General features: G+C 39.2%; 1 protein-coding gene across 1 annotated transcript in view; it reads left to right on the forward strand.

Moving 5' to 3' along the window:
• Positions 1-8,826, forward strand: part of SLC17A8 (solute carrier family 17 member 8) — a 47,842-nt gene extending 39,016 nt beyond the window's left edge. Inside the window, exons 11-13 of the mRNA XM_081595411.1 lie at positions 1,302-1,412; positions 6,637-6,764; positions 8,074-8,826. Coding sequence (XP_081451537.1) covers positions 1,302-1,412; positions 6,637-6,764; positions 8,074-8,418 — 584 coding nt within the window. The 3' untranslated portion in view covers positions 8,419-8,826. The remainder of the gene's footprint in view (positions 1-1,301; positions 1,413-6,636; positions 6,765-8,073) is intronic.
• Positions 8,827-11,780: the final 2,954 nt, after the last annotated feature.

Raw genomic sequence — 11,780 nt, forward strand, 5'->3', positions numbered from 1 at the left:
AGGTAGTGGAGTCCAGAACTAAGACAATGGTAGGGGAAGGAAAAGCAGATATTCTAAGGCCAACATCATGGGTTCTTATCTGAAAACTGAAGAAGAGAAAAAAGTCCAAGTTGATTCTGAGATTTCTGCTTTGAACATTCGATTACCATTTGTTGAGCCATGCCCATGGCCGGCGATCATGCTCAACACCTTATATACCCAATTTCATTTAATCTTCCAATGCTCCAAGGTTGTATTATGAGCTTTTGGCAGGGAGGAATGAGGAATCTAAGATATGAAGTGTTCATCCAAGATCACACCATTAGTGATTTTGAGATGGAATCTGAAACCAGTAGGCCTGTCTGATTAAGTCTGGGTTCTAAACACAGGCAGATAGATTAACTGAGAGAAGAAGAAAGAGGGTGGTGGTGGATTTTTGTCTGTTTTGGAGTGAATATAGGGGACAAAGACTTGATTTGGGCCTGTTATCTTTGAGGTAACTCAAAGAACAATCATGTAGAATCACGATTCTGGAATCAGCAGATGGTCTCTAGGTTGAAGCATCATTTCACTGTCTTCTACCTCCCAGGGTACTTCCTGTCCCTGGAAACAGTACTTATATCATCCTTCTATCTACTATCAACTGAACATGTGTGTGTTTTTGTGTGTTGGTGAGAAGGATCTTCATCATTTCCTTATCCTTTTTTATTGTGCTGGATTCACTTATTTTGAATGAAAAGAGCAGAAAGTATTTCTGTCCCACTGCATTTTATGTGCAAATATCTCATGGCAGTATAAAGAGGCCTGAAAGTTTGGCAAACTTCTGAAAAGGAAGAATTTTCCCTTATGCTTTACAGGTGGTGAGGCTTTGCTTTTTATTTCAGATATTCACTACTGCTTTCTAATCACTTTTGGCAATAATAATACTATTTTATTTTTAAATTTTATTTTTGTTTCATTTTCTGTGAGAGACCATCACTTGTGTAATCAATGGAGAATCACTGACGGTCTTAGAAATGGCAGGGGGAACTACCCATGAACAACTGATAATAAACATTCCTCATCCGATGGGCATCATTGTACCTCCTGGGACTATTCAGTGTTCAAGGCACACCAGGAAATTGTTGGAAAGCTCACAGAACACCTGGATAATATTAGCAAAGTCATGTAGTCAAGAAATATCCCTATAAGATTATAAATATTGTGCCAGAATATGTGTACTAAAAGCTTGGGTCCGTGAAAATAGATTCTTTTTGATAAATTCATGAACTTGGGCTGACTGACATGAAAATGACATTTTCCCCTGCTGTTTCCATTCACAGGTTTTGGCATGGAGGCAACCTTGCTCCTCGTGGTTGGCTTTTCCCATACCAAAGGGATGGCTATCTCCTTTCTGGTGCTTGCTGTAGGATTTAGTGGTTTTGCTATTTCAGGTAAAGTGTCCTTTGGGTTTCCAAATCTTTTCCATAGATTCAGCAAGACTTGGGAGAAAGGAAGGAAAGGATATTTAGCATCTACCTTTGGCAGCCAGGCCATTCCCAAGGATCAGGGCCGCTGGCTAGAGATTTTCGTCTAGTGGGGATTATTTTGAATATCACTGAGAACTGGGCTTAGGAGCCTAGCCAAGCTGGAATTATCGCTACTTTCTGCATCTTGGGAAAGACAACATGCAGGTGCCCTCTGGGGCATGGGCAGAATGCATGTTGTTGGGCAAAATGGCACCTTCATACTTTAGCCCCAGGACACCCGACCTAACAGAGGCTCTTGTGACTTTTTTGATTCTCACTTCCTATAGGAGAACTGCTAACATTAACTCACAATCAAATGATGTAGTCATTTGACATAAAGTTATAGAATCAGAAGGGCTTCCCAGGTGGCTCTAGTGGTAAAGAATCTGTGTGCCAATGCAGAAGGTGCCAGGAATGTGAATTCAGTCCCTGGGTTGTGGGGATCACCTGGAGGAGGAAATGACAACCTACTCTGGTATTCTTGCCTGGAGAATTGCAAGGACAGAGGAGCCTGGTGGGCTACAGTCCATGAGTTGCAAAGAGTTGGACATGACTGAGTGCATGCATACACACACGTAGAATCAGAAAGTTTTAAGGATGGAATTCTTTAGTTTTCTGTCTTCTCCATGGCTTTCATTTTCCAAACAAGGACATGCAGGTCCAGAGAGGTGATGTGACTTGCTAAGCCAGCAAGACATAAGAAGAATAGTAATGATGATGTGAGCTAACATTGATCAGGAACAAACTCTGTGCTGGGGGCTGTTCACAGCCCACTCTGTGTATTAATCCCTGCAATTGTCACAACTACCCTAGGGCCTTCAGTCTCCCCATTTTATAGGAGCAGAAACCAGCTACTGTATGAGAGGTAACAGTGCTAGCATATCCTGACTTACAGACTTCGGAAGTTCCCTGTGCAAAACTGGGTGAAAAAGTAAAACTTAGGGATTTTTTTTTCCTATCTTTAAAAAAGATTGTAATACTAAAAATTGTCATTTAATGGAACACTTGACATGTATTGCATCTCTGACAACATTGTGAAGCAAATGATATTACCATTATTTTACTGAGGAATAATTTAAAGCTCAGGAAAATGAGGACTTTCCTATTGTTACACAGCTGGGGACAAAGGAAGAACTAAGGTGTAGTCCTGCCTGGTCTTCATGCCTGAGCTCTTTCCATGATTCTGGGCTGTCTTAAAGATCAAACAGGGTGATAACATCCTAGAACAGAAAAGCACCTAACCTCTGGTCAAAACTACTCTTAAAACAGGGCCTTGGTCTTATCAAAATACAGCTGACTCTTGAATGATGAGGGGGTTATGGGTGCTGATCCCCCACCCCACATAGTCAAAAATCTGATTATACCAGAGTGGGTAGCCTTTCCCTTCTCCAGGGAATCTTCCCAACCCAGGAATCGAACCAGGGTTTCCTGCATTGCAGGTGGATTCTTTACCAGCTGAACCACAAGGGAAGCCTAAAATACTGGAGTGGGTAGCCCATCCCTTCTCCAGTGGAGCTTCCCAACCCAGGAATCGAACCAGGGTTTCCTGCATTGCAGGTGGATTCTTTACCAACTGAGCTATGAGGGAAGTCCTCCTGTATAAAGTATTCTTCTGCATCCTGGGTTTTGTTGTATCCTCGATTTTGCATCTGAGGATTCAATCAACCACACATCCTGTGCATGCGTGCTTGCATGCTTAGTTGCTCAGTTGTATCTGACTTTTTGCAACCCTGTAAACTGTAGCCCACCAAGCTCCTCCATCCATGGAATTTTCCAAACAAGAATACTGGAGCAGATTGCTATTTCCTTCTCCTAGAGATCTTTCTGACTCAGGGATTGAACCCATGTCTCCTGGAGCTCCTGTAATACTGTAGTATTTACTACTGAGAAACAAATCTGCCTGTAACTAGACCCACGCAGCTCTAACCCACTTTTTCAAGGGTCAACTATAAATAGAGCTGATGAATAGTTAAATTGGAAAAAAAAAATGTTTGCACTTAAAGTAGCTTGAAGCTAACAACTTGGGTTTAGGGATGCAAAGACCTGGGTGTAAGGCCCCTCTTTAGTACTTACTATTTACAGAAGGCAAAAAAAAATGCTGAGTTATTTAAACCCTCAGCCTCAGTTTCCTTATCTAAAGACTGGAGAGATATAATGGCAACTTCATAGGGCTGTTGGGAGATTGCAATGAACTGAGGTCATTCTTTCATTCCCTCACACTTCTCAAGAGTCAGACACTGTTCTTGGCACAGCAGATACTGCAGTGAAAAAAAGAAAAGTTTCTGTCCTTATAAAGTTTACATTCTAGTGGAAATAAAGCTTTTGAAGATCTTAGTCCCAGTACCAGATGCATAGGACAATTAAAAATTACTCACTACAGTTGAGTTGTACAGTTGTTCAATTATTATTCAATCTAGCTCAATACTTCTCAAAATTTAATGGATCTTGCAAAAATCCAGATTCTGATTTAGCCAGTGTAGAGTGGAGCCTGAGATCCTGCATTTCGAGCAGGCTCCCCAGTGAAGTTGACGCCACTGATCAATAGTCCACACTGAGGTAGCAAAGATAGAGCAGTCATGAATTGTTCCCAGCAGGATGTTAAGGGACATCTTTTGATAGCCCTGTAATGCAAAAGAGATTCATATCCTGTCCACAGATATATTGAAATATTCAGGCTCATATTGTCCCCAGATTGCCAGTTTAAGTGACAATCAGACGGAGAGAAATTTTTTTTTTTCAGCATTTACATTGTGCTGGTCACTTTTAAGGTATGAACTCATTTAATCCCTGTAGCAGCCTGATGAGAAGGGTATTGCTATGTTCATTTTACTAGTGAGGACATTGAGGCTTGGAGAGGTGACTTAACTTACTCAGGTAAATTAAGTGATTAGGATTGGAATAAAGGTTTATCTGATCCAACAATGAGACTACAGGAGGGACTATGGTTATGGGGAGGATGATTTCTTAGGATCTGCTGTATGTCAACTTTATAAGGAGTTAATAGGGATGCCAAGGGAGACTCGCTCAGTTTAGGAACTGACTATAAACAGGAGAGCTGACACAGGTGAGATTAGAAAGATACAAGGAATGGGTGATATCTGCTTTAGAAGATGTCCTGTGTAGAGAAGACAGACTCTCACAACTTGTGTGTAACTTGCTTTGTCTGTCTGCTTCAAAAAAAAAACCTCTTAGTATCTCAGTTTCTCAATGATGTTTTCCCCAAACCCCAGGATTGTGTAGCTAGAAACCTAAATGGCTTTTCTCATATTATCCTTAGCTGAATGCAGATGTCTAGGCTTTGTATCAGAATATAATACTCGCCAATCATGTTAATTGCTTCTTATCTCTGGGTTCTTTTCTAATAAAATGTTTATCACTTTCAAATCAACAGTAAGATTAATTAATCTTGCAGCTGTTTTATATTCTGATTTTCTGCCACTTTGATCTGAAAGAGAAGGTATGTTTATTCCAGAAAGGTTTTCTTAAAATTCTCTCTGAACAGAGGTAGGAAATAAAACAAGCAGCCAATAGGCTGGATTAGGAAAAGAATTTTTTTTTAATTCTATTTTTAGTTCTTTGCACAAAATAGAGAATTAAAAAGCAAGACAAGGGAAAATAAAAATATGAGTAAATAAAACCTATAACCCCCTGCTGTAATTTCAGAGTTCAAGTTGGTAATTAAACAGTTATATATTGAGTACCTACTATGCGCCAGACACTTTGCCAGCTCAGGAAAGTAAACAGGGTAGATGGATGTTGTACTGTAAAGAACCTGTATGTTGGCTTTCACCTTTTTGTACCTATGTAATTGACATATATTATTTATCTTAATTCTTACAACAGTTTTATAAGAATGATTATCCCAGTTTATAGATGAAGAAGCTGATGTTCAGAAAGATTAAATCATTTGTCCAGGTTTGCATCTCAATTAAACAGCCAGATCCAAGGTCTGACTCTAAAATGCAACCCTGGGCTACACTGGCAGAATTGGTTCCCAGTGCCTGATGCCTCCTCTTTCAAAGCCTTGTCCTTCCCCTGCCTTCCCACTTCCTTCATTCCACTCATCCTTTTCTCCTGAAAAACAGATGAAGAGTGAGGTACTGGTGATTTTTTTATTTTACCACTCCTTGCAGCATTACCTATTCATAAAAGACCCCAGAGAGATGGGTGTGTTTTCCAGTGGCAGCATCAGCAGCAATGCTGATATTGGCACCGTGATAGTTACTAGAGCTCAGCTGTTTGCCAAGAGCTCTCGCGTACATATTTCCCCTAAGTCTCATCTCACAGCATCTTTATGAGTTAAGGAGTAATATGACCCTCAAAATAGAGATGAGGAAACAAAGTCCTAAAGATGAATTGTTTAAGAGATAAGAATAAGATTCGAATCCAGATTTACAAATTCCAAATCAAGTATGTTTGTGGAAGTGTTTTGTGAATTACAGAGGATCCTGCCAATGTTTGTATAAATCTTTCTTATCCAAAAAGAGCCCTGTATAATATGCCATGTGGTACTAAGGCAGACCTACCTGTGGTGGCCTTTTGGGAGTGAGCTGAGAGCTAGGAAGGAGGATATTAAGAAAGAAGATTTAGTTTTAATCATGCTGTATGTGATTGTGTGGGCTTACCTCAGGTGGTTTCCTGGTGGCTAAATGGTAAAGAATCTGCCTGCAGTGCAGGGTCGGGAAGATCCCCTGGATAAGGAAATGGCAACCCACTCCAGTATTCTTGCCTGGGAAACCCCATGGTCAGAGAAGCCTGGAGGGCTACAGTCCATGGGTTGCAAAAGAGTCGAATGTGACTTAGGGACTAAACAACAACAATGTGATTGCTTACTCTGAATAAATGTGATCCAGGCTGTGATTTTCAGTATTGCCCCAAACACCATTATTTTGGGGTTTCAAGCCTAGAAGGTAGAGGTACCATAATTCTCCCCATGAAGAACCCATTGTAGCCATTACTAATCAATCACAGCGTGGTTTTCTGCTATGAGCAGATGCAGCCTGACAATCCTCAAGCCAGCCCTTTTGGTAAAGGTATCCATTAGTAGAGGAAAGAGATTGATGAGAGTTGGGGAAAGCTAAATATTTTCCAAAATGTATTTGGAATTCTGTTCCTGAGTCTGATTTCGAGATGTTTGGTTTCACTGTAGGTTTCAATGTCAACCACTTGGATATTGCCCCTCGCTATGCCAGCATTCTCATGGGAATCTCAAATGGAGTGGGAACCCTCTCTGGAATGGTCTGTCCCCTTATTGTGGGCGCACTGACCAAGCACAAGGTAATGGTCTCCTTTGGGGTTGTGGGACACAGTCTGAGAGGACTGAAATACTGCACAAAGCCTCAAGGCCCTATCCCAGCCTGTCTAAATGTGTATGTCCTTGACTTGGCTGAGTCACTTGAGCTTCTTTTTTTTTTTTTTAATTTTTCTTCTTCTTTTAAAAAATTATCATTTATTGATGGCAGCAGGACTGACTGATGTTTGGTTCTATGTTTTTTAAACTGAGAAATAAAGACACAAAAAAGAAACTGAGGCAATCAACTCAGGATAAATAAATTACCCAAGGTTGTTTTATAATTCCAAGTGATTAGACTTTATAGCCATTTCCAGTTATTGCTTAGCATGCTCCAGCATGAAAATATTAGTGCAGTTATACTTCCTTATTATGAAGAAAACAAGCAAGACATTAATGACCCTTCCTAAGAACCTACACAGGTGTGGCAGCAGGTGGTTACTGAGCGTTTGTGTATTTAGACTAAGGTGGGTAGTACAGGAGGATCCCAGATCCATCCAGAATTCAGCCACAGGCCACATGGTTTCTTCATCTCTATCTTTGAAAGAATTTTAGATATGCTGCCTTCTGCAAATAAACATTGTTTGATACCATGGCATTTTTACCCAACTATTTCTTTGTTGTTGGATTGCCTATTACAAATATAACTTCAGAAGTTCTCCCAGTTTCTTAGAGAAGAAAGTGTGGGATAACATTTCTTATCTTTTGATAGAAAAGAAAGGTGGGCTCTGGTGAGTTTATGGGCAGAGGATCCATACTGTCTCTCTGTTCATGAGATGATAGGATTGGTAACATGATTATTAATTCTGTTATTAAATCTTTCAACACAAATTCCCATTATTTTTTATACAATATATTTTCACAGAAAATATGATTATACATAAGCTACTGGCAGTTCAAACTGAGCATTTTTGTGACTCAAATTGTCATGTATCCAAAGCAAACAAGAAGGAGACCTCTGATATTTACAATGGTGGGTTCCTAAAGCAAATTTAATTTAACCTCATTTGTATATTTAGGAGAGCTGTGAAATGGTGCAGCAAGGATCTTACAGGATGTTTATTTTATAAAGTATTTTTCTAAATTAAAAAAAATGCATATTCACTGTAGTCTTTGATTTTTTTAAACACTCAAATTCCATCTGGGTCCTGGGCATGCATCTGTCACATGTCTTCCCAAGAAGCACAGCATTTCTTTGGGGTGACTAAGTGCTTTTGTCCCAGTGGAGGACTCCAGAAGATACTGTTAATTTCTGTTTTTGGTTAAAATATTAATTGGTACTGTTTCCTTGTTCAGACCCGTGAGGAGTGGCAGAATGTGTTCCTCATAGCTGCCTTGGTGCACTACAGTGGTGTCATCTTCTATGGGATCTTTGCTTCTGGGGAGAAACAGGAGTGGGCAGACCCTGAGAACCTTTCTGAGGAGAAGTGTGGAATCATTGACCAGGATGAATTAGCTGAGGAGACAGAACTCAACCATGAGAGTTTTGCAAGTCCCAGAAAGAAGATGTCCTATGGAGCCACCACCCAGAATTGTGAAGTCCAGAGGAAAGAATGGAGGGGACAGAGAGGAGTGACCCTCAACGAGGAAGAGCTGACATCCTACCAGAATGAAGGGGAAAACTTCTCAGATACATCCTAATGTCTAAGGGGCACTTCCGGCTCCTCCTCACTTTAGAACCAGAAAGTATCCGTACCCATTGTATTCTCCATAGGCTGGCTTGCCAGGGGGTTAGCTCTAGGGACATTGCATGTGGGGGAGCAGGGAGAGATTTACTCAGCAGTGGGGAAACAACTTTCTCTAAGTTCATAAAATGTATGGCTATAAGCTTTTTGATTGGCAGTTGATTCTTCTCTCAAAGAATGAACTATTCAGGAAGGAATGATTGGAAGAATAAGAGACAAAATGCCATGTTTTTCAAAGAAAAATGGAAGGAAATGGGAATATTTGGCCTGGAGGAGAGAAAAAAATAGCTGCTACTACCTTTCTGAGAGCAGCCATGCAGAGGTGGGTTTCCTATTCCTAATAAAGGCCAGTGCTTTTAAAGGCCCTGTATTGTGCCAGATGCTTTATTACATTTTCATTTAATCTCCACATCCCATGACATACATTTTTTATCCCCATTTTACAACTGAGGAAAAGAAAGCAACAAAAGATGGACTTGCTCAGGGTCATCCTGCCAGAGGCAGTGCTGAGGTTGCGTGTATGCATGCGTGCTCAGCCATGTCTAACTCTTTGCAACCCCATGGACTTCAGCCGTTCAGGCTCCTCTGTTCATGGAATTTCCAGAGAAAAATACTGGAGTGGGTTGCCATTGAGATTGGTGGAGTCCAAAATAGATGTCAGTTTTGGAGAAGAAGTTTTTGCTTCAGGTTAGAAGAGATATTTTTAATAATGAAAACTGTAAATGGAGTGGGTTGTCATGTGGATAATTCCCTGTCTTGGCAGGCATGGAGGATGGAAAACATTTGGGTTGATGTGGCAGAGAACATTCAAACATTGTATGGGGGACTGGATTCAAAGATCCTTAGGGTCCTAGGTAATCTGAGAGCCAAATGAGTCTGTGAATTCACATGCGTGTGAAAGTTGCTTAGTCGTGTCCAACTCTTTACGACCCCATGGACTGTAGCCTGCCAGGAAACTCCGTTCATGGGATTTTCCAGGCAAGAATTCTGAAGTGGGTTGCCATTTCCTTCTCCAGGGGATCTTCCTGACCCAGGGATCGAACCCAGGTCTCCTGCATTGCAGGCAGACTCTTTACCATCTGAGCCGCCAGGGAAGCTCATAACTTGAATTCATACTTTGCTTATATTTTTTTAATAACAAGAGTCACAAGAGATTCAAATAGGTTTAAAAAAAAAAGTAGAGGAAAAATGAAAAACTAAGCAAAATAGCAAAGTTCCAGGAATCTGATGGTCAGAATGGCTGAGAAGAAGTAAACTAAATTTCACCTCTTCAGGGAATTCCCTGGCATCCTGTGGTTAGGACTCTGCCATTCCACTGCAGGGGGCCCAGTTCAATCCCTGGTCAGGGAAGTAGGATCCTACAAACTGTGTAGTGTGACCTAAAAAATATAATTTAAACCTGTCATAATGTCAAGAATGTGGTTAAATAATGTCCCAAATTACTTGTAAATCTTTAAGGCATTTAGTAATTTAAGAAGTTGGTTCATGCGTTTTATTAGGTAAAATTCTCTTAGAAGAGTCCTCTATTTTAAAAAAAATGTATGTCTTTAGCTGTTTTGGCTGGCGATACTAGGAAGTTTGATCAATTATACAAGATTATGATTGAAGTATTCCTAATGACCTTACTCAGAATGATATTCAGGGAAACCAAAATAACATAGCAGTAGTTAAACAGTGAAATACGTAAACATCTGGGACAACTAGATCCGTAGTTAGTGTTGAAAACCTTATCTTTGCATAAGGCAATAACATGGATACTCTCTAAATATATTTTAAAATTTAATGATATTTGAAAACAATGTTGGCATGTAAAATGTTGCTTGAAAATAAAATTATTTTCCTTTTTATTGTTTTTGAAAATTTTAATTCTACTTTCAGAAGAAAAAGATAGTATTATAGAAAAAATGGTAGATTTACTTGTAGTTTGTTATTGTAGGATTTTTTTTCTAATTTCTCCCGTATATATATATTTCTGGTCCCTAATGTATCAGCAGAATTGTAATGTATTTTATAAAAAGAATACTTTTGGGGGAAAAATGCCTGACTCTCTTATCAAATAGTATTATATTTATGTCATTGGTATAACATTTATGTTATTTTATGTATTTAAATCTCTTTAATGAGTGAAACTATGTAACTGAGAATAGTTCCTGGCACATAGAAAGTGCTCAATAAAATTACTTATCATCATCATTATCATCTTTTAACCTTTTTTGGGTTGAAAAGAAAGCATGCTGTTTCATTTTCACTCTTGACAGGATTTATTGTGAAAGTCATGCCATTTTCTAAGAAAAAAAAAGAGAGAAATTTATGGTAGCCAGTGATTTCTTTTTTTTTGTCTGTTAATGACGTCAATAACTATTTTAAGAACTCATGGTAATCCTTAAGGCAATATTGCAGATTGTGACACAAAGTTGTCCTTACTCCAACATTTGAAGTCAGCAGCATATGTAGAAATTTGATAAATTACTTTGATAAATCAAAGCTTTTAGGGCACTTGTCACTTGTCCTTACAGTATTTAAAAAATGGGGTCCTAAGTCATGGTGTTAAAAACTAGAAAACACATTATTTTGTTGTGATGGATTTAGTGAAGGTTGCAATGAACAAATAATTATATTGGAACATCAGGCAAGTGTATTGAATGGTTTGCAACATTTGCAACTGTACATTTTGCTGCAAATATCCATTTGTAGGTCAGTTCTTAGAGGCAAACTATGGATTCTAGCAAGAAGGGAAGGAGACCTGAGGTGCTAGATTCTTGAGACAAGAAAGTTTGACTGGTCCTTTTTAAAACAATGAAAGTTTTGGAACATGAACATAACAAGAAAAATAGTAATTGTTTAAGAAATAATGACACATTTATTATCCCTGCCTGGGTGTTAAATTCAAAGTAAAAATTGGAATCTACTATTTCTATTTCACACTGATGCCTTCTGAGCCCAACAAACCTTTTCCTCCCTCCCTGCTTCTTATCTCAGTTAATTACATCACCCTTTCACTGGAGCTAAATCTTTGAGTCATCTTTGACTTTTAAAAAAGTAGCCTTTTCTCTCTTCCCTGCCAAGTCCACTTAATTTTATTTTCAATCTGGAGCTCAATGTCTTACATCACTTTTGGAAAATTTTCAGCCATTCTCTCTTACTATAAAGCTTTTGGCCCCTTTTTTCTGTAGGCTCTTTCTGAGAATACAGAATGGATGCTAGTCTGTGGGTAGCATTCTGAACCATCACTTCTGTATTTTCCAGGCTTTTTGCCTCTATCTGTGTTTTTCTGGATATCTTCTGACTTATTTTTAAGTTCTTTATTTCTCTCTCTAA

The sequence above is a fragment of the Giraffa tippelskirchi genome, chromosome 4, assembly GCF_054371585.1.
Source record: "Giraffa tippelskirchi isolate mGirTip1 chromosome 4, T2T-mGirTip1v1.2.pri, whole genome shotgun sequence".
Lineage (NCBI taxonomy): Eukaryota > Metazoa > Chordata > Mammalia > Artiodactyla > Giraffidae > Giraffa > Giraffa tippelskirchi.